The sequence below is a fragment of the Myodes glareolus genome, chromosome 24 (assembly GCF_982192425.1).
Source record: "Myodes glareolus chromosome 24, mMyoGla1.1, whole genome shotgun sequence".
In the NCBI taxonomy this organism is placed as follows: Eukaryota; Metazoa; Chordata; class Mammalia; order Rodentia; family Cricetidae; genus Myodes; species Myodes glareolus.
Window position 1 is genome coordinate 33,508,409 of NC_142049.1, and position 27,995 is coordinate 33,536,403.

At 46.1% G+C, this 27,995-nt stretch overlaps 1 protein-coding gene across 1 annotated transcript in view; it reads left to right on the plus strand.

Annotated features, from left to right (window-relative positions):
* Positions 1 to 27,995, plus strand: part of Oca2 (OCA2 melanosomal transmembrane protein) — a 278,738-nt gene that overhangs the window by 21,727 nt on the left and 229,016 nt on the right. Inside the window, exons 3-8 of the mRNA XM_087901282.1 lie at positions 538 to 726; positions 3,340 to 3,397; positions 5,025 to 5,097; positions 12,797 to 12,954; positions 14,813 to 14,892; positions 16,454 to 16,607. Coding sequence (XP_087757408.1) covers positions 538 to 726; positions 3,340 to 3,397; positions 5,025 to 5,097; positions 12,797 to 12,954; positions 14,813 to 14,892; positions 16,454 to 16,607 — 712 coding nt within the window. The remainder of the gene's footprint in view (positions 1 to 537; positions 727 to 3,339; positions 3,398 to 5,024; positions 5,098 to 12,796; positions 12,955 to 14,812; positions 14,893 to 16,453; positions 16,608 to 27,995) is intronic.

The window sequence follows — 27,995 nt, forward strand, 5'->3', positions numbered from 1 at the left end:
GACTGAACAACCCCACAGAACTTGAGTCAAAAGCCCTGTGACGTCAGGAAAGACATGTTGCCAGAAATACGAGACAATGCCACGATGTCTGGGGTCTTGTCTCATTGCTGGGACAAGATGCTTGGCAAAGCAGCCTAAGGAAGACAGGGCTCATTTCACCTCACAGTATATTTCATCGTGGCGGCAAAGTCAATGACAGGAATGTGGGACGGCTGGTCACATTCACCTGTGGTTAAAAAGCAGAGAGAGATGAAGGCTGGAGCGCCGTCAGCGTCTCCTTTTTATTTAGTGGGGGATTCCAGTCCACTGAATGGCGCCACCCACATTCGGGTGGCTCTTCCCGGCTTAATTAACCCAGTTGAGAACCTCTCCCATAGACATGCTCAGAGATTTGTGGCCTAGGTGATACCAATTTCTTTTAAAGACCAGCACTGATTTCATCACATTTTGTACCTCCCAGCGGAGGAGAAATCTTGTATTTGAGGGAGATAATATTTCAGGAAATATAAACATAGTTTTTTTTTTCTCCCTTTCCAGGTCCCAGTTCATGCCTGCTCATCACCCAGAGTTCATAGCCACTGAAGATTCTTGGGAAAACGGCCTCACTGCCTGGGAACAAAGATGCGTGTTGGGCAAAGAGGTTGCGGATATGTCTACGCTGGTCTCCTCAGAGAAAGGGGGTCTTGCAGGCAGTGTCTACCTCAGCGTTCAGGTCTCCACACTGGGGTAAGTGGATGTGGAGATACAGCTTCGGCAGTGGATAGGTGGTAGCAGGTGGCTTTCTGTTTGCCCCGAGGTCTTGTGCACACTTCAGCCTTCCAGAAGCATAAGGTTTAGAGGAGGAGGCAGATTTCCTGTTCAGGCAGCTTACACTTCTCCTTCAACACTATCTACCCTTTCCTAGGCCTCAGGAGACACATGGGTCAGCCCTGCAAACTCAGCAGGCTACTGACCAAGTCACAGGAAGCCTGATGAGAAACCCAAGTGGCCTACATCTCCTATTCATCCTAAGCAGGCATCTTCTGGACAAATCATTGGTTTAGGGATCCCTGTGGTGTTTTGGAATTTACCGCCTTGCAGAATGCAGTGGGCATGGATGAAGGAATGTGTGTGGGAGGGCTAAGAGGACCTTCTGGGCTCTGGAGCTGCCCACATAAGAGTGTCCAGATATTTTAGCTTATCTGTTGGCCTTCCTTCTTCACACACATTTATTTAGAGAAAGCTCTTAGGTCAAAGTGTTTGAAAGCCCATCCAAGGAAAAATGAGAGCTTAAGAGTTAAAGCCAGTAGTCCCCATGAAGACTGGAAGTGGCTGAGGGCCAATGGCAGTGCTGTGTGTGGCTGTGCAGTTATCTCCTGAGATACGACCTCCGTCTACTCCGTTGCCCCCTAGGGGCTTACACAAAGAGGATGTGGGCATGCCCAAGCAGAGCGAGAAAGTGCCACCGAAGTGTCCAGTATTGGTACTGTGTCACTGTGTGTGTGGATTAGTCTTTTCCGAAGATACTGGGAAGGCTGATGTCTCTGTGGGAGGCCTCAGTGTTTTCGCTATGCTCATAACCCACCTGCCAAGTCATTACCAAGCCAGCCTACCGATTCTCCCAACGCTTGCAATGGTTATGCAGAGGGCTAGTGGCTGGAATCCTTTCATCTTGACCATGACCTGTCTCTTTCTCATTTGTCCCCCTAACCACTGACAGCCTCCTCACCATGACTGCTCTCAGCTCTCCTCTTAGGCCTAATAGATGTTTGGTTCACGGATCTGTTCTGAAATTATCCGAATCATAAAATTATGTGTCGGGAGAACTGGCTACGTGGGTCATTGGAGGTGAGGGTCAAACCCTGACACTCTAAGCATCGTTCTCCATCTGACTGTTCAGTAGTTTCAGAGGTTGGCATGGCATCAACTGTCTCAGAGTGAGGTAACTTTCCATTCAGTGGTTTGATCGTCTGTGGTTCCTGCTTCAGTGCTCTTTCTACCACAGCAACTCAATAGATAAGGTCATTTCTCGGTGATAATATAGTCAGGAGCCAAATGAGGGAGAACGGCTTCTTGGCAGCAAGTAAGGAAGACAGGAAGACACCAGGCAGCTTTTAAAGCAGTGACCCAAGTAAATGAAACACAGGGCTACATCAGGGCAACAGTAACACTGTCGCCAAGCAAGACTCATCTTACAAATGTCTCTGACTGGAGGTTTCTCTCCAGCATGACACTTGGTTACAGGCAGTCCACCAGAGATGGCCACTCACACTTTACAGCCAACTGAGAGTCTTTATTCTAGCCAGCTGGTATCAAAGCAAGTATTAGGAGACCCAGGCTTGGCCCTGAGTGTCCAGAACATGAGGTTTTGTTTGAAGGCAGAAACAAGGTCTTGGCATCTTGCTCTGCAGCTTCATGGTGGTGGAGGGGCTTTGTGTAAGCAAGCAGTTCGACAGAAGCTGAGCTAAGCTGTTAGCTACAGGGGGTTTGCACAAATGGGCAAAGGTAAATTAGCTCACATATCCTGACCTTGGGTTCCTAGACTGGAACTGGGTAATTTCCCATGGGAGTTTGCATCAAGGAGGTCAAATTCTAGTTCACTTTGAACTGACAAGCATACAAGATGGAAGAACTTCTGGACTGTCTTGTCTTGCCATAACTTCAGTGGCATGCGTCCTTAGCATCATCTGCTCAACACACACTTCTAGGCAAGGAACTCCTCTGGGCAGAGACTGCAATAAAATGGTTTTGGTTGCTAAGTTTGTTTTGCTCGTCTCACATGTCTTTGTGAGTGTCTGCTTCCTTATTGGTTTCTCAGAAAAGACTTACCTGCAACCAAAAGCAACTTTAAGAGATATGTTTAGTCATCTGCTCACAGATGTCATATACTTGCAGCTTTCTGCAAGCATATATTACCCTGAAAGTACCTGTGGAGCGGCTAACTACAAGTCTGGATAGTACCAGGCATGAATGACAAAGACATTTGCAAGAAACTTTTCATTCTGAATTGTCAGTTCTGCTGTCTGTCAGTTACGTAAAGAAAAAAAAACACACCTAGGATACCTCAATTATATTTCATACTTTTAGAAACAAATGCTACTTAGATTCCCACTGAAGTAGGAGCTGTTGAAACCCACTTTGGAAATGTGAAATGATTATTTGTTCAATTCGTTTAGTCTAAGAGAATGCAAAAGAAAAGTTTACCATTTTCAAATTTCCTGAATGATTTTCTAACACATAGGGAACTTAGCCAGTGAACAAAATAATGACAAGCTGCCCATCATATACCTTCTGCTTCCTTCATATCTCAAGCAGACGCTGCTACTGTGCGTGACTCAGGGCCCCCCTTTTCTCTTGCAGGTGCTGTGTGCGGTGGATGAAGGTCACGGGCTTGTTTATGTTTGTGGTGGTGTGTTCTGTGAGTACCAGTATCTCCCAGAGCTGCTATTGGACCAGTGTGGGTACTGGGGGGTCTTTCTGGGAGGAAACAACCCTTGTATGCTTTGGGATGGATGGCAGAAGGACCTGAGGCCTGGGACCTCCTGTTAGCACTGACTGCAGAGTTTCTGGACCTGAGGCCTGAAACTTCCTGTTAGCACTAACTGCAGAGTTTCTGGACCTGAGGCCTGGGACCTCCTGTTAGCACTGACTTCCTGAACTTCTGGACCTGAGACCTGGGTCCTCCTGTTAGAGCTGACTGCAGAGTTTCTGACCTCTCTGAAGAAGATGCCGAGTGCAGTTGGACATGGCAGGTTGAGGGGTGGTAAAGAAAGTCTGCCCTTAGCAGCACTGGCTGGGCTTCTGTGTGCAGGCAGGGTCTGTGTATATCTCTGTATGAAGTAGTCAGTAAAAAAATGGTGCATCTCATTCTTTCTGCCTGAATGGGGTACAGTCAGCTCCTAAGATCTGTGAGGGAGGGGCTCAGTGGTCCCCGGCACCATGAAATGCAAACATTAGTCTTGAGCTTGGGAAGACTCACAGTTTAATTATGTTTCGGCTAGTAATGTTCTCCTATGTTTCCACTCATGCAACTGTGTGGTGCTGAAGCCTTTGCCGAGCAGAGATTGAGAGTCAAAGGAGGGGTCAGGGTTCACCAACTTTCCCTCGGGCCCCAAAGGCAACTTGAGCTCAATCATTAGGCTTCAGGCTTTTTAATTTGGGAAATGGACTTTTTTTTCCTCTCTTGTAGACACATCTGAAAGAATTTGAGAAACTGCTTTGAATTTCCGTAGTATAGCATCTTATCATTAATTTCTTTAATCACTTGAATTTAATTAATAATGTTCTTTGCGATTTCCACAAACAAGCTGTCAAAAGTCATGGAGGTATATTCCTCTGTTCTTCTAAGTGAGAAAATAACTCACATACACATCTGGCAGTCTAATTTGTGGCTGGGTATTTAGGGAATATCAAAGCAAAACTTGGAAGTGCAAGTCCTTAACTGAAAAGCATCAATAATCAAGGCTCACTGTAGCTAACACAGGACGATGAATTAAAAAATATTTTTATGTTCTCATGCTATTAGGGTGATGGAGGAAGGTCATCTGTCTATGTGTTACTTTCATTGGTTAATAAAGAAACTGCCTCGGCCTTTGATAGGACAGAAAATTAGGTAGGCAGAGTAGATGGAACAGAATGCTGGGAAGAAGGGAAGTGAGGCAGTCACCATGCTTTCCTGCCCAAGATAGACGTGGGTTAGAATCCTCCGGTAAGCCACCACCTTGTGGTGCTACACAGATTATTAGAAATGGGTTAATTAATATGTGAGAGTTAGCTAATAAGGGGCTGAAGACAATGGGCCAGGCAGTGTTTAAAAGAATACAGTTTCCATGTAATTATTTCGAGTAAAGCTAACCAGGTGGGCGGGGGTGGGGGGGTGAGTGGGGGGGGTGGGGGAAGTGGCTTGCCGTTCCTTTTACATTAGGGTAAGCTGGTGAAATTTCTATGCATAAACCACACCTTTGTTTTTAACGGTAGTCAAAGCTATATAGACCCTATGGTTTGCATATTACAAGTATTTAATTAAATATTTTTGATGGTTACAGGTTTTATTCAGCCTGTATCCGGATCAAGGAAAGATCTGGCAGCTGTTGGCTGTGTCACCAATGGAAAACTACTGTATCCAAAGCATGCGTGGAGTAGCAGTCACCTGTCGCTGAACGATGACTCCCGTCAAAGGGTCAAGCACAGGTGGTCAGAGTCAGTGTTCCTGATACATGCCCTGTTTCTTCAGGAGAGAGCTGGCGGGGCCGGGGGTCCAGGCTTCTCACCTGTCCTCTGTCCTGTGCCTCTGTCCCACCCCATTCCTTAGCATTCCGGTACAGGTGATTCCTAGTGACTTGTCTTTGCATTCTGGGTCTTCTGGCTGTATCTTCTGTGTGGCTGCTGGTTTTTTCTTTTTAACATAATATTTTTATTGACTGAGAGTTTCACATCATGAACCCTAATCACACTCACTTCCCAGGCCTCCCAGGTCTGTTCCCCTGCTCAGCTCTGGTGACCTTCTTCCCACAAAAAAAAAGAAGAAAAACAAAACAAAATCAAGCCCTATTTGTGCTGCCCATCAACTCACGGGAGCATGGTCAAGCTCTTAGTCCCCAGCCCCTTCAAGAAAATAGATACCTTCTCTACCCCCATCCTCACCAGAAATCATCAACTGTGGTATCCTCATCACAGTTTTTAGGAGTTTTCTTTGAAGGTTTTCTGTCTAGGCTGTTACTTTTTTTGGGGGGGTGGGGACAGGGGTTGTCATAGAAGCCTTTATGTCCCTCCTTCTCAACTGTGAGTCTGCACTCATCCATACCACTGCGATGGGAGCTTCCTTTCCTTTTCTGGTTGCTGTTTTTGTCTCTCTACTTTCTCTTGCCTCGGAATCTTCTGTTGAAAACCATCGCTAGGATAGTTGGATACTGAGTTCCGCAGTTTTTAAGGGTGGAGACAGACAACATCTTAGCCTCTGTAGTACTTGGAGGGTTAAGGTAAACCTGGTCAGAAGCCAGCTGGGTAGGGAGTGTTGGAAGCCCGGAGTGGACATGTGTGTTGTCTGACTTGAACATGGCCATATCAAGGATTCCAGTGTCTTAGACCCATGGGAATTGTGTGCAGATATGGAGTGTGTGCAAAAACGGGCAACTATAGCTTCCTCCTCTCATATTTCTGCAACCCAAGACTCCTCCCTACAGAGACCTCCCACTGAGACGAGCTAACTCCTCCCCATCGTGCTGAACAGAATAAATGTACTGAGTTTCTGGGCTGTAGAGTTGGTGCCCTCTGCCTCAGCAAGCACAGCCCCCCTGATCCCAGCTTCTCTCTGTGTGTGTCTTTCTTCACTCCTGACTTCCTCCAGTCAGGTTTCTGAGACCATGCCACGCAGGACGTGGTGAGTGGTACCTTGGCATAGCGGTGCCTAACTTCGGGGAACGTACATAGTTGGGCAAGGGGATGCTGCTGAGAGAAGCCCGCAAGTGAAGGTAGAGAGAAAGAGGAAGGCAAGAAGGGGCACACTTCCAAGTGCTGGGAGTAAAACCCGGGACAAGTAGAGTCTGGATGGGTTGGTACTTTGGGGGTGATTTCGAGACACGGTGGAAGTAAGATAAAGTGGGGCATCTTCATCAGGTTCGGGATGATGTTCAGGAGATGTGCCCTTAGTTTCCCGAGGAAGCCACAGTAGGTTTGCTGCTTGGGAGGTGACAGGATGACTCAGGGATTGGGCTCATTGCTGAGGGACCCCAGTGCATTTCCTTCTTCACTTTTAGTTTATGGAACTAAACTCATAGATCGGCAGCTATTTCCTCATGGGAAGGTAGACTCTGTAGAACTGAATCCCGGGGAATCCAGCCCCATCGGCCCTCTTGTTCATCTTGCTATGAAGGGGCTGGCAACCAATACATTATCTTTAGTAAACTTACATTATCAAAACCATTGTAAAGGTGCAGAGAGCATTGCCTAATGAATGGGAAAAACCTTGTTGTTAACTGAGCTTCGCCAGGGCCTAGAAGACTGGTACCCAGGCTCATTGCAGGGACACATTCTTACATGTCTTCTTATTCTTGTTATTTATTTATTTGTTTGTTTGTTTTGGTGCCAACAGCAGACTTTTGTCACTATGGCTCTATAGTACAGTTTGAGTTCAGGTTTTACAATAGCTTTTCCAGCATTGTTTTTTCCTGCTCAGTGTGATTTTGGGCCTTCAGGGTCTTCGGGTGCTTCTTATGAAAGTTGAGTTATTTACCAGTTCTGTGAATAATATTACTGAGTTTTTGACGGGGATTGCATGGATCTGCAGATTGCTTTTAGTAATACAGTCCTTTGCCACATTAATTTTGCCAGTTCACGAGCACAGATTTCCTAGGATCTTCTTTAAATTTTTTTTCTCAGCAGCTGAAAGTTTTCAGAGCAAAGATCTTTCACCTCTTTGGTTGTGTTTACTCCCAGGTGTTTAAAAATGCTATTCGAAATGGGGTTTTTAAAAAGAGGTTTGTTTCTCGGAAAATTCGCGTTTAAAAAGATAAAAGGAACTAATGCTTGTAGGATGCAGAAGTCCGATCTTTATTACACTCACTCTTTGTAAAACGGGGTCATCCTCCTCCTTGTCATTTGTATAGCTTACCTTTCAAGTCCTTGTGAAGGAGTCTCTCCGTTTTCCCGACCTGCGCTGCAAGGTTGCTCTGACTGCCATCTGACTGAGCCTTGGCTCACATCCTTGTACTTTCTCCATATGGGAAAAGGATGCCTGAGTTTCAGCTGAGGAAGCACTTCCCTGTGAGATGATGGAAAAGCCAGCATTCTGGCAGATCCTCTCTCCCTCTCTCTCTCTCTCTCTCTCTCTCTCTCTCTCTCTCTCTCTCTCTCTCTCTTCCTTGGTTGAAAAAAAAAATCCAAGATTTCCCCCTGCCGTCCCTTGGCTTCTTTTGCCCTGTTTCCTTCAATGCACTGGCTTCATCCTGGCCTCCAGCACCCAGATGCTGCTCTCCTTACCCTACCACTGGGTGACTTCAAACCCTCTCAGGGCCTGCACAGTTGCTGGATCCTGTCTTCAGTGAGACTCACAGAAGGAGAGGGGTCAGAAGCAGGGGATGGGACTCAGTGCTGACCAACGGTAAAATCCTTGTCACATGAGCATCCTACACAGCTGTAGCAGTTTAGGGGGAGACTGGAAACTAACAGGTAAAGCCCTCTTACCCTCCCACCATGGTGTGCCATGTGTATTCTAAAGCACCTCCACAAAGCTCTTCATTGGCAGTCCTGTGTCTAGTCTCCACCACGGGGCTCACGGCCTGACCTGCCCAGTGGCCTGTGTGTTTTGGGCAACACAGGTAGCAGGGAGCTCATTTTCTGTTTTCTGGGTGAACTTGCACATTTGGATGAAAGAAGAAAGAGAAAAGCTAGAAAGAGATGGTGGGAGAGACGGGGACAGCCAGGCAGGAGGCCAGGGATGCTCAGGGATGTAGGAGGCTACTTAATCGTATCGGCCGTCCAGAACCAAAATAACCACACAGAAACTATATTAATTAAAACACTACTTGGCCCATTAGCTGTAACTTCTTATTGGCTAACTCTTACATATTAATTTAACCTATTTCCATTAATCTGTGTATTGCCATGTGGCAGTGGCTTACTGGCAAAGATTAGGCATGTCTGACTCTGGTGGTAGCTCCATAGCATCTCTCTGACTCCGCCCTTCTTCCTCCCAGCATTCAGTTCCTTCTTCCCCATCTACCGAAGTTCTGCCCTATCAACAGGCCAAGGCAGTTTCTTTATTCATTAATGGTAATTACAGCACACAGAGGGGACTCCCGCATCACAGGGATGTAGGACAATTATTGCTCCATGGGAGAGGCTGATTTCATTTTCATGTGGGCTCCTCGGAACAAGTCCACTGTCACCACAGAGTTCCGATGGCTCCTCTCCCAAGACGCTAGCCTCTAAATGCACAGTGAGGGTTTGTGTGGCCCTCTTGGGCCTTACTCCAGCTGGGGATTTGTGGGCTGCAGAGGGTGTAGTGAGATGCTCCACGGAAGGAAGTTCTGCTAGACTTGAAGAAGAGGCTGAAACAGCAGACGAATGTCTCCCTGCAGAAAATCCTCCAAGCACCCAGAGATAACCTGAAAAAAAAATCTCTTTAGCAGGTGGCTGACCAACGTCCCCAGGTCAAGGAGCCTCCGCCCTGAACACAGATCTTCTATAACTTACATAGCTTTGAGCTATCACATCGCATCCTTAAATGGGCTTCCACATATACGTTGCTTTTAGGTTCCTGTCCCCAAGTTACGTTTCAATCAACTAGACATTTTTACAGAGACAACAACTCTAAGTTCTGGTCATTTTGAACAAATGAGGGATTTATAAAGCAGAGATCATGTAGGGGTAGCTGTTAACCAGCGTCTTCTGGCTGGCCCGGAAGAATTACGTTCTTCGTGATAGGGCACAGGGCTCAATACCTAGCTCATAGCCAGGGCCGTATTCTCCGAATTGGCAGACAGAAACATGCTTGAATCTCTAGCTTATTATTTTTGGATTTTTTTTCCCCTTCAGGTCTAGGATGTGGGTAAGGCATGACTGTGATGATCTTAGCACTTGGGAAGCTCAGGCAGGAGATGAAAATCTACTACACAGTGAGACCCTGTCTTAAAACACCAGAACTAAGAAACAGACAAGGAGTGTTGGGGCCGGAATAGGGTTCTGACCTCTGAGGGCAGTTCTTAGAAGAAAGGAAATTTAGTACAGCCCGTGTGTTCTCCCTTCTTGACCTTTGCCAGCCTTCCTGGTTGGAGCTGAGGCCAGAGGCACAGGCTGTGTGCTGGGACAGGAAGGGCGCTGGGTTAGAGAACCGCTCTCCCTCAGTTGGGGAGTAACAAGGCTATGTCTTCCTTGTGAACATCTGCGTTCCCTTGTAGCAGTTAGGCTCTGGCAGCTCAGTAATTGCAGGGTTTATTTTAGAAACCTGTAATTGCAGGCACCTGAAGTCCTTTGTCCCCGAATTGTTGTCTGTGCTTGTTATGGGAGAGGGTGGTGGAGCTCCCAGGCCACTATGTAAAGGAGCAGAGGCCAGGGACCCTTTGCTCACAGGTTACTAGATTTGTCCCCCGCCTCCCCACCTCTCCCCTCACCTTCTTTCTCAGCACCTCATCCTTTGTCTCCCTCTCTCTTTCCATGCCCCCTTCTGCCCCTCAGCGCACCTTGAACTGTGACCAGAGCTACCAATGAATGTAGAGGAAAACCCTGTAGGAAATGAAGATAATTTCCTCCATTATCCTTTTAGGGTCTCTGAACAGGACCCCTTAAATTAGACAACAAAACACAGAACACACACACGCGCACACACACACACACACACACATATATACAAACACACAAACACATATAAAAATTATTTTAAGACATTGACTCATATGATTGTGAAAGCTAAGAATTCCACCTGCAAGGCCAAGTGGAACTCAAAGGGATGGCATTGGTACGTGTTCCAGTCTAAGATCGAAGGTCTGAGCCTAGAGCAGGAGATGAAGATTGTGCTCACTAGTGAGCAAGTGGACTGCCTCCCCTCAGGGACCTCATCCACCTGGATTTGTAGGTTGGATGAGATCTGACCTGTTGGGGGAGGGCACTTAGCTTCATTAAGTCCACCAGTTCAAAGGTTAATTTCTTTCAGAAACACGCTCCCGGCGTACCCAGTGACTATGACTAACCAAATACCTGGAAATCTTGTAACCCAGGCAAATCGATCCTCAAAGTAACTATGGCAAAGGAAGACGGTGGAGGATTGCCTGCAGGCAAAGAAAGGGACTAAAACCAAGGCCCAGTCCGAAACAGGGCCAAAGCTTGAGCAAGCAGGGACTCCGGGCCTGGTGATACTGAGCCTATGTTAATGGCTCCATCACAATGTGGAAGGCCTCAACAGTGTAGGTGTCAGCAAAGGTCTCTCCTGGGGAGACTCTCCCCTGCTCTGGAGCAGCATGTTGCCTGCCTTCTAAGGTTCCATCTCACGGGTCTTCCTCCCCGCTCCAAGTCCAGGTCTTGGCACGGAGGGCCCTGTCGTCAGAGCAATGGGAGAAGGCAGTCTCGACTGTCCTGGGGCTCACTCTGTAGACCAAGCTGGTCACAAACTCACCAAGACCTGGCTTCCTCTGCCTTCTGAGTGCTGGGATTAAAGGCATGCACCACTACACTCAGCTGCCCCTTAAATGTTTGTGTTCTCCCTTTGATTGGCTACCCGTAGGGTGTTTTTACGTCATCTGGTCACCTCCTCACTACTGCTTTATTCCCCCCCCCCCTGCAAAGACTCATGCACTATTTTGAGAGGTTGTGGAATCTTTGAGGGACGTGACCTACTGTAGGCAGTGGATCAGTGGAGCGGGCCTTGAGGGTTAAAGCCCAGCCTTGTTGGCTCCAGCTTTTCTTCCAGAATGTTCTCACTGCAATGGCGCCACCTGCCTTCTCAACATAAAGACTAGGTCTTCTCAAACTGACAGCCAGGCTGAATTTTTTCTGGTCTCGAGTTTGACCTTGTCAGGTATTTGAGCATTCGTAGAAGAATAACAGCGACTTCACTTGAGGACAAAAGCTTAGTTTTACCAGGCAGTAGATAGACAAAAGCTCAAATCCAGGACAGAGACGCCCGCTGCTCTCCTGAGGTTTGCCTCTAGGTGGCACTGTTCTACTTTCTGTCGTCTTCAAGGCCTACTAAACTATTTCTTCTGAATCCGGGTTGGGGAAAAGACCAGGATAGGAACGGTTTCAGGCTGGCAGAACAACAGGGTCTCTTGGACCTTTTCTTTGTAAATTTTGCTCCATGTGTGATTTCCATTTTCCATTTGTTCCTTCTAAGCCCAAGTGTCGAGCAGTGTGGGGCAGCCGTCACACAGATCACAGGGCTCACCCAACATTTCCTTTACTTTAAAAGCAGTATGTCTTGAAAATTAAAAAAAATAAAATAAAAAAAGGAGCCATTTACTGAAAGACTTTCACCAGCATGCAAAGGGAACCCCATAGCTACCCTCCCTCCAATAAACCAGCTGCACTTCTAGGGGCCGAAGGCACCAACCGTTGGTAAATCCTGAATCCCAGCAAGCTCTTTCTGGAGTCTTTGGAGACCTGGATCAAAATGCCTGGGCTAGTTGTCCTGGACAGTCGGCTGTCGCTCTTACACACTCCATGGTACTGGGACCCGGCAGCAGAGGTGGGAGGTTCCGAGGGTCAAGGCAGCTGAGGAACATGGGCTCTTATGTTTGTACAACACACAGGCAGGGATGTAGGTTTTGAGGGGAAGAAGGCGCTGGGCCCAGCCAGTGCCCTGGGAAGGATTGTGAAGTGGGAGGGGCCTCTTGTCCTGACCAAGAGCTTGGTCCTCATCCTTCTCGTTTGCTGTGGACACCGTTGATTTTTGCCAGTTTCAGAATGCTTTTAAACCTTCTTGTGGTTTCTCAGCTTGCAACCAGGGATTTGAGACCCTGTGACTTAGATGAGCGTATGTGTTAGTTCATTCATGAGAGAATCTGGCCTTCTACGGGCGCGTGTGAACTTGGACGGGAATTCTATGCTAGCTGTAACAGGGGAAGCAAGAAGACAGTCGTGAGCAATGGGTAGATAGCTTTCAGAACTCAAGCAACAGACGTTCAGCATGATGGAGCTGCCTAAAACCAATCGGATGTGTCGTAATGAGGGACTGGAGTGATAAGTGTCTCAGGGTACCGGGCCTGGAGAAAGGCTGGATGGACATTTCTTCCGGAGCACTCCTAGGAAGGGGTGTGTCTTGGGGCGGGGTCAATGGGTTAGTAGGCGTTTCTTCCTTGCTCTGTACTTCGCCTTGATCCACCCTCAGCTGTGAACCTCAGCGGCCACGTGGACTCCGTAATGCTTCAGCTGGACCTGGCAGGGCCCCTGATGGCTGGTGGACCAAGCGGTTCAGGGAAAGAAGAGCATGTCGTGGTGGTGGTGACCCAGGCAGACCCAATGGGCAGCAGGCGGCGGCGACCACAGGTTATACTTCCACAGTTGTTTGAAAGGAATTATAAAACCTCACTGCACCGCATCGTAACTTGAGCTTCTTGTTGAGTGGGTTTGACGGGAGCCGAAAGGCAGTAACTCCGCTATTAGCGAAGCCATTGATGCTTTTCCTTCTCTTTGTCATTGAAATTTTTTTCCTGCACATGCAGCCAAGTCACACCTGCAAGCTTTTCATGCAACAAAAAATTCTACTAGCTTATTCAGAGAAGCATTATGGATGCTGGCAGTTTTTGTTGTAAAGTGCAGGTCTGTCTGGGACTCGGCTGACGTCACAGAGGACAGGTGGAGGCTACAGCTGCCTGGTGTTTGGGGCATTGCGGAGCACATAGGGCCCTGAGCCATGTGTCTGTCTGGCCCTGTGCAGAGCTCTGCCTTCAGCTCCCATTCTGAAAATGCACCTGTGCGCAGGAGGAGAGCCAGCGGCAATCAGAGTCTAGGCACCAAAGGCACGATGCCTCTCTATGGAGCCTCACCTGTCCCCAAGTCCCGGGGTCAGTGACTTCACTGGACACCCACGACAACACCTGCCTGTAAGATATGTCCTGTGCTCAGGAGTTTTCCCTGGTATCACCAACCATTGAAAGGGAACCCTGTTTATGTGCGAGGCTGTGCCTCTTCCATTTTCCTGCTGTGCAGATTGTAGTCCTCAGGACCGAAGTCTAATTACAACCAAGGTTGGAAATTGCCAATGGTTAGTACACCATTAGCATTCTAAATCATAGAATGACCTCAAGACAGAAACTAACTTCCCATGTGAGGTGCACAGCCCGCTGCAATGAACAAGGGGGGCAGATGTGTCTACCCCGTGCCAGTTGACTCTTATGTCGAAGACCATGGGGTATAAGTTGATGTCTTTAAACATTATTCTACAATTAAAAATTTAATCAACACACCATGTGTATATACTTATATGGCAGAGTGTAATAGTTTGATACTCACATACACAGAAAGTGTGATAATTGAATTAGAGTAACTGACACTGATGTCTTCTCAAACATTCATCGTCTCTGTGGCAGAAAGTTGCACATTTCGAAGTTATTTTACCACCACACGTCATTATTACAGTTTCCCGGTATGCTACGGATAACTACAAGTAAGGTCTATTGTCTAGGTACCTTCTCAGCGTAGTTATTGTCCAGATCAAATGAGTAGAATCACTTGTCCTTGCTCTGGCCAGAAGGCTCCCTGTAACACGCTGACACTGCGCATGCGCACGTACACATCCATCTCCAGACACATTTCCCTCAGACACCATCTTCGCAAGCCCCCTAGTCTTCGTGGACGATTTCTGTTTCCTCACGCAGGAAAGTCTCTGCAGAGACCTATTGTAGAGCTCCTGTGGTCGGTTTGGTTTCTCTCCATCTGTGAGGGAGACCCGTCCTCCCCCTGGAAGGTTCCTCTCTGGTCCCCGAGGCTGCCGTCTGCTATGTTGGCTCAGGGCAGGTTTGTCCGCCGCTGCTGCGGTTCCAGCTCGTCTCTGTGGGAGGAGGATCAGGATCCCTGTGACATAGGGTGCTGGGGTTTCTTGGGGGCAGCTTTGTGCTTCCTGACTGTAAGCAGACATCAGTTCTAAGAAAGCATTTTTTTTTTTAAATTGCCTAAGAGGACTAAAAGATTACCCGAGACTCAAATACATTCCAATACATTTTAATGATTTATTTTACTCATAAATCAGTATTATTGGCCTTCCTTATACACCACAGGTTCTACTATATTCAAGAATTTGATGAGAATATTTGCAAAAAAATTGTGTCCGCACAGAAAATATAACTATGTTTCATGGTGCTTATTCACAAAGACTTACTATAATTGTAAACTTTGACTTCTACAGGCCACTCACAACTGGACTGTCCTTTTAAATCCGAGAAGCGAGCACACGCTGGTGAGCAGAACTTTTGAGATCGTGAGCAGGTGGGTTTGGGGTTTCAGGATGAGTTTTCTGGGTAAGGCTTATCACCTCCTCTCTGTCTTTTGCGGGTACACCCGCTCGCACCCAAGACTGACTGGCTTATGAGGAATAATGGTTTCTTTATCTACTGTTCTGGAGGCTGGGAAGGCCAAGAGCACAGGGTCAACATCTTCTTGACATAGGGCCTTTGGCGGCATCCAATGGCAAGACAGAGCAAGCCTGCCAGCGCGGGGTACTCGTTTCCCCAACTGCCGGTACCATTTGAGGAGTCACCTAAACCCACGCGCCTCCCCAAACACGATCAACACATAACTTGCAGACTGAGTTTCCAGGACTGACCTTTGGAATGGCACACCCAAACTCTATCACTTGCTTAAGGAAGTTCAGCCTATCGTACACTTGGGCACACGTCGTCACAGATGAGTAATGCGATTTGAGCCAGGTACTCAGATGTTCAGTGTAGACAGCAAGCGCAAACCTCTGCAGGAGAACTGTAACTATCCTGGCCAGGACAAAAGAGGACTGACTTCTGTATCCATTTCTAAGGGAAGGCATGTTTTAGTCAATGCTCAATTTTACTAATAGTATGCAAGTACTGTGGCAGTTCATATAAGAGATTTGAGTATCCTGGTTTGGGTATCTTTGGGGATCCTGGATATAACCTCTTGTACCTGGTGGGGATTTCGGGCTTCTTTGGCTTTTTATTTAACTAAAAACCCACTCTCTTCCACCTGCACTGTGGTTGTGGTTATGACCATTGTGGTTCTGACCAGCTAGGGTGCGTGCCCTGGACGGCTGAAGCATCACACGTATTTATTCAGAACTTGAGGCTGGGAATTGGACGTCAGGCTGTTGACAAGCTTAGCGGACCATGAGGGCTGTCTTCCTGGGTCACAGACGTCATCTTGTTTTGTCTTTCTTGTATATCTGGGTCCTTATCTCTGCTGAAGGACGCAAGTTCCACTGAATTAAGACCTACCCTCATGACTTCATTTCAACATTCTTTCTTTCTTAAGAGCCATATCTACATAATCGTGTTCTGAGGTCTGGGGAGTTAGGAGTTCCCTTGGGGTGGGAGTTGACACTACGAGGCTCACCGAAGTTCAAGATCGGGAGACTTTTAGCAAAGCTCTTCGGTTTCAGCGCATCACACTTTGTTGTCCGCAGGCTTCCTATTTTCGGCACCATTTAACACTCTCAGGGGTCTAAAGTTTAACTAGCTGGCGAGTGTCTGTATTAGCGGCTGAAGCACTCCATTATGTTGAGAAGGACGAGGAACACGGATGACTAAACCCTTTGCCATCTGCAGGCTAATTGCCGAGTGGCACCTTCAAAAGTCTGAAGAGTTCTTGTTGAGTGTCCCAGAAAGACTGGGTCCTGTGTTTTAGGTCTGTACTTAGGGCCCTTTTGTCTGTGAGAGTGTGCATTTGGTTGAACCACTGTGGAATAATACCCTGGGCTCTGGCTCTGGCCAGGCTGGCTTGCTAGAAAGGATGTTGAAGAAGTACAGTAATTATTCACGGTGTCCCCGATCAGCCTCAAGACCTTTGATTTATTTTGCAGGGAGGCTGTTTCGATCAGTATCCAGGCTTCCCTCCAGCAGACTCACCTCGTTCCTCTCTTGCTGGCCCATCAGTTCCTCGGGGCAAGTGTTGAAACACAAGTGACCGTCGCCGTGGCCATCCTCACAGGGGTTTACACTCTGATAATATTTGAGGTAACGACCCCGCCTGCTTCCTATGGTCTACCAGCACCCATAGTCAGGACAGTTTATTAGCTACTTTGATAGACTCAACTTGAGTTGGTGAAGTTGGGAAGGTGTGATTTCTAAGGATTAGAATGTCTCTTAGTCTAGGGAGAAAAGGCAACTGTCTCCATTTAGTTGCAGAATCGTGAGTACTGACCAAACAAGATCAGGTGTGAGAGGGCCGGAACAGTTTAGTGAGCTGCCTGTAAGTTTCCATCTATGTATTTTGTAACTGAATTTTTAATGTTGCGTTTCGAGTGCTTATATAGTTGCGATACAAATATGCAAAGCTTTGTTGGATATACATTTTGTAAATATGCTTCTAGTGTGCCTTATGAAGTTTGTGTGTCCTAGAGATTATGATCTAGTGTTTTGTCTAAGAACGTACTGCTCAGTTATAAGTTACCGAGAGGGTTTAAAGTTTTAGCTCTGAGCTAGTATCCATGTGAGTCTTAGATGGAGGTTTCTTCTCCGGTCCATGGCTGCTCCATCAATTATCCCAGCACCATTTATCAAGGGAGCACTCTCTTCTCTGATGAATTGCTTTGGTTCCTGTATAAAATTTTAACAAAAGGGGGATTGCATGGGCTGAAGAGATTGCTCAATGGTTAGAGCATTTGTTATTGTTGCAGAGGGCTGGGCTTAATTCCCAGAATTCACATGGAGGCTCCCCACTGTCCACAGCCGTCCCAAGGGATCCGACCTCCTCTTTTGCTTCAGGCATGCATATAGTACACAGACCCACGTATGAGTGAAACAACCAAATACATAAAATAAGTTATCTAAGAAATCATTTAAAAAGCAATCAGAGCTTTTGTGGGGCGTACTTCTCAGTTCCTTGTCTTGGCACGCTGGTTAAGTGCCTATCCATCCCCTCCCACACTGTCTTGATCGTGGCAGGCGTGTCCTGTCTGCACAGTGCGGGGGTGGGGCATCTCTCACTTGCTGCAGTTCCCCAAAGCTGCTTGGTGCGGCAATCATTCTTGTCCCATATGCACTTCAAATGCTCTTATAGTCTGTGAGCGTGGTCTATCTATCTATCTATCTATCTATCTATCTATCTATCTATCTATCTATCTATTCATCCATCATCTATCTATCTCCTGATTCATTTTGACTTTTGTTTAAAAAAGTCATTCTGCAGGCACTATCCAGTTGTGCTAAATCTTCACACTTCCTTCTCTTTTTTCTCGATGCACACCATGTTCTTTTGTCCAGGCAGTCACTGTCAGCACAGGGAGAGAAATTTTTAGGCTAGTTTTATGATTTGTCATTTTCCTGATCTCAAGGGAGTTTTTTTTTAAAAATGGGATTCTTGAAATCTTAAATATAGAACATCACAGCATGTGTAGTGGGGGTGGTTTTATTTTGTTTCCTTTCCAATCTGCATCCCTTTAATTTTTCCTCCACCCTCCTCGTTACAGCAACCATAACAAGGCGGCGAGAGTGCTCCCTGCTCGCACTGGGAGGACTCCCGCCTCCGCCTTGAGTAAGACACCAGCTCTTGTCCTGTCGGTGCTGCTTATGAGGCTGCAGAAGTCCCTTTCCAGTCCAGCTATACTGGACTGAGACTTTCTTCCATCTCTGGGCGTTGGGTTTGCTGTGTACTTGTCTGTGTCCGCCCCTGTGATCTTTTGCTTTGCTGGTAGCAGCTAACTGGTGCACTAGATTGATTTACGTTGCGTATACATTGGGACATACTCATATGCATGGTTTTCTAAGCGACTGACTCCAATCATGTAAGCATTTCTTCAGCTCCACCCCGCAGATTTTGATTTTTGCATTTCAGTTTCATTTAGCTTCATCTTTCAAAAAAATTTAAGCTATTTATTTTGATTTCTTTTAGAGGGGGGTGGGAAGGGTTGCAGAGTATCGGTATATTGTCCAGGCTGGCTTCAAACTCTTGAGCTCAAGTGCTCCTCTGGCCTCAGCCTCCTTGAGCAGCGGGGCCTGTAGATGCATGCTACCATGCATGGCTTAGGTATTTACTGCTCAGTGTGTGAACTTCAGCACTTTCTCTGTTGCCTTTCAGTCGTGCTATCAGAGTTTGATTCCCTTATGGTCGGAGAACTTGCTGTACATTTGGCGTCGGCTTATTAATTTTTTTATGGTGCAAGGTCTTCCATTTGACTTGACTTATATTTGAATTCTGTAGAATTTGTTCACCGGTGAGAGTTCCCGTGGGCAGGGGGCATGGCTTGTCTCTGGGAGTCAGCCGAGCGCTGTAGTTTTGCTGGCTTGCTCGAGGACTCAATGCATGAAGACTCAGAAGATTCTCTGAGTCAGAGTCAAAGTTTTCCCGGAACTAGAGGCCCTGCAGACAGTCACCTTCAGCCTACATTGTTGCTGCCTGACCTCCCTGTCCCGAGGAAGCAAGCCCTGGAGTGAACCACTAATCCGCCCACTCACTCTCCCTACACGCTGTCGCCACTGCTATCTGTAGTTGTGACCCATTTCCTGGTCACATGGGAGCTCCCTTATCGTATCTCTTCATCAGTGTTGAGGCCAGCGCCTTAAACAGAATCTAGCAAGGAGCTAGCTCAATAAATAAGGAAATGTCCCAAGAGTGCCTTTAGATACTTGAGTTAGGTGCTGAGTTCTGAGCCCGGTCAACCTGACCGCTAAGCATTGCCTACACCATTTTTTTTTTTTGGTGCCCCTGACCTACATTGAACAGGAGACAAAAAAGGCTCAGCCAGGGTTCCTGTATGTCCCTAATAGCTGGATAGTATGGGGCCACTTCAGGACATCCCTTGGGTTATTTACACCTCTGATCCTACAGTGGAGGTAGAATTATTGGTAATTCCTCAGTGCTGTATTTCTTATCCATGTAAAGTTGTCCTTGTTGAAAGCAAGAAGAACAAAGCTGAAGCAATCCTTCTACTGCTCGTCCTTTGATCTGTTACTGGGCCTTGGTCTTAGAGAATTTCCCAGCATAGGATATTAAAAATTCTACCACAGCTAAGGTCTGCAGACTGAATAAAATAATATTTAAAAAAAGGTCTTAGACGGTCTTAATGAAAAAGAGTTCACAGCATAAAGGAGATAATATGTTTCCCAGACATCCACGTGGGGTTCCTTTCTGCTGGAAACACAAAGGCTCTTTCCTTTGCCCCCTTATCCAGCAGAGGCAGAGCCGCGCAGTCTCTGTGTGAGGCCTGGCTACACTGCTTAGGTTCTCTGTATTTGTCTTATGCGTTTATGCAGCATTTGGTTTAAAGGCTAGTTATGACCTTCCGCACCGGCTCAGTGTCCTGTGTCTTCCTAATCTGATTCTGCCTGTGCTATTACCAGTCTCCAGGCACAGCCCGGCCTGCATAGCTGGACTTCAGCCCAGGTTGGGTACTGTCCACCCCACCTTCCCCTTCCCCACCTGCACCCTTCACAGTCCTCAGACTTAGCCCAGGTCCCACACCAAGTACCCTGGTCTATTCTGGGGAAACCTGTCTATGTTATCCTCAACCACAGGCTTGGACGGGACTGATATCCTGCATTTCATCCAGATCCGTGTGTCCTCTTGACCTTATCCAACCCCACCGCATCCAACCTTCAGGTCTGTCCCAGTCCAAAAGTCCTGTGCACCAATCCAGCTTGGTGACTCCTCCTGATACGTCTTTGCCTTCACCTTCCTAATCCCCAGATGTACCCCAGGTCCACAACCAGGGCCCTGGCTCAGACTTGTGTACCCTCCCTATGCTCTGCCCAGCCTCCAGATCTGGGTTGGGTGGCACATCCTTAGTGCCAGTCTTTTGTGTCCACACCAGATTTCCAACCAAGGAAAGAAGTCCAAATGCTCAGGTCTCCTCCTCAAAACACAAAAAGACATGAAGAGTTAGGAGAGTAAGCCTGTCCCCGACAAAACCTAGCAGTTTTGTAGAAATGTTCTCCTGGGAGAATCACCTAGATGAACCCCCGAGATCAGGAACGCAGAAGAACAACCATAAACAATAAAAGAATTAAGAAGTTTAAAGATGACATGAAGAGTTAGCTCAAGGGCTGGAGAGATAGCTCAGCGGTTAAGAGCATTGCCTGTTCTTCCAAAGGTCCTGAGTTCAATTCCCAGCAACCACATGGTGGCTCACAACCATCTGTAATGCGGTCTGGTGCCCTCTTCTGGTCTGCAGGCATACACACAGAATATTAGATACATTTAAAAAATTTAAAAAAAGAGAGATAGCTCAACAAACTTAAAGAGAATAAATGTCCGAGGGATGCCCAAGAAACACACATACAGACTGAAGAAAATGACAGGAACAATTCAGGATTTGAAGATGGAATTCACTAAGGATGTAAAAATACCGCAGAAACTCGAGATGAAATGGTGGGATTGAGAAGCTCAACAGCCCAATCAGGAAACTCAGAGGAAGCCTTACGAGTAGAAGGAATCAAGCAGAAGACGGGATATCTAGACTCAATGATAAAGTGGAAGAATTAGAGGGCTCAAGCAAAGAATATAGAAAAAAATCAAAAGAGACACAGGACAGGAATATTCAGGAATTATGAGACACTGTGAGAAGACCAGATCTTCAAATGATGGGTGTAAACGAGGGAGAAGAATCCCAGGCCAGTAATCCTAGAAGAAAATTCCCCCAAACGACAGACAGCCACACAGAACTTCAGATAGAGAAAACCAAAAAGAAACTTTCCATGGCGTATCATTATGAAAACACTGAGTAGAGTATTGAAAGCTTCCATAGAATAGACACAGGTCACATGCAATGCCAACCCATAAGAACACATTCTCAGTGGAAACCTTAAAGCCAGAAGAGTCGGGAGAAATGTTCTGTGAGTTTTAAAAGACCGTGGATGCCGGCCCAGACTGCTGTAGCCAGCAAAACTACTTTCCATGGTTGAAGGAGAAATAAAATCTTTCCATGACACAAACAGGCTAAAAGAATTCATGTCCACCCAACCAGTGCTACACAGAATACTGCGGTGGGTTGTCTTTGGGAAGGTCACCCACTATGATCAAACTGGTTTTAACCTGGAGATACATGGACGGTTCAACCTACCTAAGCCAGCAAATAAAATAAAGCATACAGATGGTTTTAACGACAAAAATCACCCAATCGTCTCAATAGAAACAGAAAAGGCCTTTGACAAAATCCAACAAGGCTTCATGATAAAGGCCCTAGATACGATAGGACTAGAGGGAAGATACCTCTCTATAATAAAAGCTGTATACGACAAACACAAACCCAACCGTATCCTAAATGGAAAAAACCCTGAAGCAATATCACTGAAATCAGGACTTAGAAAGGGCTGTCCACCACCTCCACTTCTTTTCAGAATGGTACTTGAAACACTATCTGGATCAATAAGGCAAGAAGTGAAGGAAATTAAAGGAACATAAATAGTAAAGAAGTCAAATTATTCCTAATCATATGTGGTATAATATTATACAGAAAGAATTCCAAAAATGCCATCAGAAAACTTGTCAGAAAGATGGGTGGTTTTTATCAGAGTTGGATAGGAAATCAATCGTCGTTCTATATACTGCACCAGATATGCTGAGTCGCAACCTCGGGCACACAAAAATTCACAGTGGCCTCAGAGACAATAGAATATCTGTGAATAAACATAGTAGGAGGGGAAAGACCTCTATAACAAAAATTTTAAATCTGTGGACGATAGAGCTTGAGGAAGTTACTAGAATTTTTAAAGGCCTCTTATATACACTGATTGGTAAAATTAATATTATGAAAAATGGCCATTCTACCAAAAGCAGTTTACAGATTCAATGCAATCTCAATAAAAAATCTCAATGGCATTATTCACAAAAACAGAGAAAAGATCCTAAAATTTACATGGAGCAGCAAAAGACCACAGAAAGCCAAAGCAATCCTGAGCAAAAGAACAAAGTTGGAGGGATTTCTATTCTAGATTTCAAGACATAAAAACAGTGTACTGGCATGGAAAGAGACATGTAGACCAATGGAACAATATAGTATCATAAAACATGAGCATACATATCTGTCGCCATCTAATATTTAACAAAGATGCCGAAAACATACAGAAGAAACATGGCATCTTCAATAAACAGTGCTGTAAAAGCTAGAAGTTAATATCTTGCCCAAAAATCCACTATAAATGGTTCAAAGACCTTAGTGTGAACCCGAAAATGCCAAAAACTGTTCCAAGTAAACATAGACAGTTCCCTATAAGATAGGGGTGTAAAAAAAGAGCTCAATATGTCTAGAAATTAAGGCCAACAATGGACAAGGACCTCATAAAGCTAAAAAGGTTTTGTACAAACACAGCCATTAGTCAGGCAAAGAAGTCCAGAGAAGATCTTTGCTAGCTATTTATTTGGTAGAGGATTAATATCTAGAATATATAAAGAACAAAACAAAACAACAACTATAGCAACAACATAGAAAAAAAAACAAAGACAAAACAGAATCAACAAAACAAACAATCCAATTAGAAATGGGCTGTAGATTTTCCAAAAGAAGGAGCAAAAATGGTCCAGGAAATATCTCAAAAATTGTTCATCATCTTTAGCAATTCAGGAAATAAAAGTTAAAGTTGAAACTACTTTGAAATTCCATCTTGTCCTAGTCACGATAGCTAACACCCAGAAAAACAATGGACAGAAAACAGACTGGCAAATATCAGCAAGGATGTAGGGAAGGGGAGCCCTCATTCACTGGCTGTTGGACTGCAAACTGATGTAGCCACTGTTGAAGTCAGTGTGAAGTATTCCCACAAAGCTAAAAATATTGCTGGCCGGGCAGTGGTGGCTCATGTCTTTAATCCCAGACGTGAGGAGGCAGAGGCAGGTGGATCTCTGTGAGTTCGAGGCCAGCCTGGTCTATAGAGTGAGTGCCAGGACAGGTTCCTAGGCTACAGAGAAACCCTGTCTTGAAAAACCAAAAAAAAAAAAAATCCATTATTTCGTTATTTGACTCAGTTATACCACTCCATGGCATATTCCCAAAGGTCTTATATCCTACTCCATAGATATTTGCTTAACTGCATTCCTGTCACCTGTTAACAATAGGCAGAAGCTTCGGGCTAGTGACCAGTGTGGACTTACTGGTCCATATGTGTATGGAAAGGGAGGGTCTTCAAGGTATCCTCTAACTATGAAGTCTCATGTTCTTAAAGCACCATTGGGGATATCAATGGCCCCCTTCTGTCTGAATTCAGGGAGTATACTGCTTTATATATGAGATATTATATTCAGTACTCAGGATTATTCTGTATCAAACCTCATTTTCCAGCTGTTTACTACTACCAGGGCAAACTGTGCTCCTGACTTGTGGTAATCTTGGTTCATCTGCAAAAATTGAGCAGCTTCTCAGTTTCTTGTGAAAGAGAAAGACAGCTCTCTCTCTCTCTCTCTCTCTCTCTCTCTCTCTCTCTCTCTCTCTTTCCCTCTCTCCCTCCCTCCTTCCCTTCCCCCTTCTCTCTCTCCTCCCTCCCTCCCTCTCTTTCTCTGGTATGCAGACGGATTATATTGGTGGAACATCCCAATTCTCTGTATGCTGTGTGGAGCCCAGACTGGCCTTCACGGAGGTGGTAACTAGAAGGTGGTAACAGTGCCCTGCTGGCCCAAATTAGGCTTGTGCTGTCTTTACATCTACTGGTGTGATTTACTTCTGCACTGCTTGCCGGCTAGGTCCCCTCTGTTTTTCCTACCTTCCACTGTCTCCCAGTAAGGGAGATTTTCTGGGAACTTTGCAAGTGTCAAGTCAGATCAATGGGAGGGCGCTCTGGCCCCTGGAATGCACAGGGAGCTACCCCACCCTTCTTTGAATTTGTGCATGGTCTTGTACTGACTAGGGTTTGAATAGGAACTGTAGGGAAGAGGCAGAAATGGTTCCCAACAGGAAAAGTGGAATCACTGTCTCATGTAGCTCCAGAACTGCTTACTCTGCGTTCAGATGTTCCCATCTGTGGCCCTGTGACTGTAGGACTCTTGCCTTTTCACCATGGAAAGGCCACAGCGGAGGAGCCACTCTTTTGGGGTTGACAAGGTCCTCCTGGGTTCTGACTTTTGTGCTTGGCTAGTTTCATGCTGTATGACTTAGTGTATTTGAAGGATAGAGTTACACGAAACACCAGATTTTGGCAGCCCCACACTTTCTAAGTGGATCTGTGGAGGAGTGGACAGATGTTATGAATCTGTGCCACTAGGGTCATAGCTATGCAGTCTTTGATTCAGCCCTGTAGCTAAGCTTTGGAGACCTTTCTGATATGTAATGGGACTTTGGACCTCATGAACTTAGTACTGTGAGATCCCAGGACACAGTTCTCCTGAGTTTTTCCCTTGGATAACCTACACAATCTCTCCTCTCAAGTGACACAGGGTTGCCCAGTGAAAAACTGGAGCCTGTAATGAGGTTGGCCTGGGAACACTCTCCTGTCTACAGTTCAGTTGGGTGACCTTGTCAAGGTGGATCTGAAACCACAGCTAGGAGGTTCTGTATGTTCAGCAACTGCACCAGATCATTTCCTGCAGTCCATAAAACTCTAGGGTCTATGATTCCACAACATATTAGCTAGGCAAGAGAATTATCCTAGAGATTGAAGGGAAGGACCTAAGGATATTTGAATTTTAGAGTATATATTCTCTGTTGGTTATACAGTGTGTGAGGAGTCTTATTATGGGACATATCAGACAAAACACAGAGAGATCATCAAGCACAAAGACTAAAACATGTTCACATGCATCTATAATAGACATAGTAGACTGGGGATTCCATGTGCCTGCAACTCAATACAAGTGCTTCAGAGAGACAAGGCCAGATGAAGGTCATTTGGGACATAGACCAAGTCCACTCATGATAATTGTCTCACACCAGACCTCTTACCTCAGGCCTGGGAGCTGATTACAGCATAAAGTCCTGACCCAACAACCTACTATGGCGATTCTCTACCATTCCTACACATCTCAGTTGAAGCTACTCGTTACAATGCACCACCACCCTGGGAAGGAGAGGGGGGAGGTGGAAGACTCTGCAGGGAGGTTGAATGGGGCAGCCTCACACCTCAGAGACAAGTGTTAATGAAACTGCCCATTCATTAACATGTTCTGGAGCCTTCCTCTTACCATTACAACTTCACAGTATAGAACCCACCAGTATCCCTCACTGCTCCATGTCCTAGAACCTACCAGTATCCCTTACTGCTCCATGTTCTAGAACCCACCAGTATCCCTCACTGCTCCATGTCCTAGAACCTACCAGTATCCCTTACAGCTCCCTGTTCTAGAAGCCACCAGTATCCCTTACAGCTCCATGTTCTAGAAGCCACCAGTATTCCTCACATCTTCACATTCTAGAACCCACCAGTATCCCTCAGAGCTTCATGTTCTAGAACCCATCAGTATCCCTCAGAGTTTCATGTTCTAGAACCCACCAGGATCCCTCACAGCTCCATGGTCTAGAATCCACTATTATGTGGGGTTACCCTCTGAATGCTGTGAATACCATTGGTGAATAAAAAAAAAACTGCTTTGGCCTGTTGATAGGGCAGAACTTAGGTAGGCAGGGAAAACTAAACTGAATACTGGGAGAGAGAAGGGCAGAGTTGGGGAGAAGCCATGTAATCCTGCTGGAGACAGACACTGGAACTTTAGCTGGTAAGCCACAGCCACGTGGTGATACACAGATTACTAGAAATGGGCTAAATTAAGATGTAAGTGTTAGCCAATAAGAAGCAAGAGCTAATGGGCCAAGAAGTGATTTAATTAATATGGTTTCTGTGTGATTATTTTGGGTCTGAGCTGCCGAGTGGCCAAACAACCAAGCGGCCTTCCTACAACACCACTAGTATCCCTCATAGCTCCATGGTCTAGAATCCATTAGCATCTTTCACAACTTCATGTTCTAGAATCCACCAGTATACCTCATAGTTTCATGTTCTAGAACCCACCAGTATATCCCACACAGCTCCATTGTCTAGAGTCAGTCAGTATCCCGCATAACTCCGTGGTCTAGAACCCACTGGTATCCCATATGGCTGTGTTCTCCAGCTTGTATCCTCAGTTATTCATAGCTCCATGTCCCAGCACTCACCCCATTCCCTCACAGTCCCATCTTTCACATCCTGTGCCCATCTCTCAACTCTAATCCCTAACAGATCAGTGTTCTAGCATCAACTCAGTCCTTCAGAGTCCCCAATCAAGCACATACCCCAACCTGACCCAGATCCATGTTTCAGAATCTGTATGCATACCATATAGCTCCGTGTTCCAGAAAATGCCAAATTCCTCACAGTCACATACTCCAGCGCCCATCATCAACCAGTGTCCTCTCATCCCCTCAGAACTCTTCTCTATCCCTTACAGCACGGTATCTGTCCTAACTGCTCATCCCGCCCGCATTCTTCTCTACCCTTTACAGCATGGTATCTGTCCCAACTCCCCATAGGCCCTCGTGTCACACTTGGACCCCAATTCCTCAAAATTCCACATTCTGGCATCCAAACCCCAACATCACTCAGAGTCCCACGTTCTAGAACCAAGTACCCCAGTCCCTAACAGTTCTGTGTTCTGGCACCAGACTTCCATCCATCAGAATCCCACATTCCAGACACTGCTTGAATATCCTATTATCCCATTTCAAAGATCCTGCACCCCATACCCCTCAGTCTAGTTTTCCAGAATTCCCTCCCAGTCATCTAGAGGTGACCAAGAGTACTTTTACTTAGAGCCCTTCCTTTCTTCCTTCCTTCCTTCCTTCCTTCCTTCCTTCCTTCCTTCCTTCCTTCCTCCCTCCCTTCTTTCCTTTCTTCTTCCTTCCCTCCCTCCCTTTCCTTCCCTTCCCTCCCCCTCCCCCTCTCCCTCTCCTCTCCTCTCCTCTCCTCTCTCTCTCTCTCTCTCTCTCTCTCTCTCTCTCTCTCTCTCTCTCTCTCTCTCTGAGATAATATCTTATTTCTTTCATTTTGAGATAAGATCTCATGTAGTCCAGGCTACTCTTGACCTCACTTTGTAGCTGAGGATTGATGAGGGATTCCCCTCTGTATGCTGTGAATACCATTGGTTAATAAAGAAACTGGCTTGGCCTGATAGGGTAGAGTAGAGCTAGGCAGGGGAAAACTGAACTGAATGCTGAGAGAAAGGAGGCAGAAGCCATAGAGACAGACATTTGCCAGTAGGCCACAAGCCTCATGGTAAAATGTAAAATGATGGAAATGGGTTAAATTAAGATATAAAAGCTAGCCAACAAGAAGTTAGAGCTAATAGGCCAAGCAGTGATTTAATTAATACAGTTTCTGTGTGGTTATTTTTGGAGTCTGGGAAGCCACCTACTACAGAGGATGACCTTGAACTCCTGATCCTTCTGTCTCCCACATCACAAGTTCTAATAGAACCAGGTTGTCTGAAATGTTTACAATAAAACTGTCTCC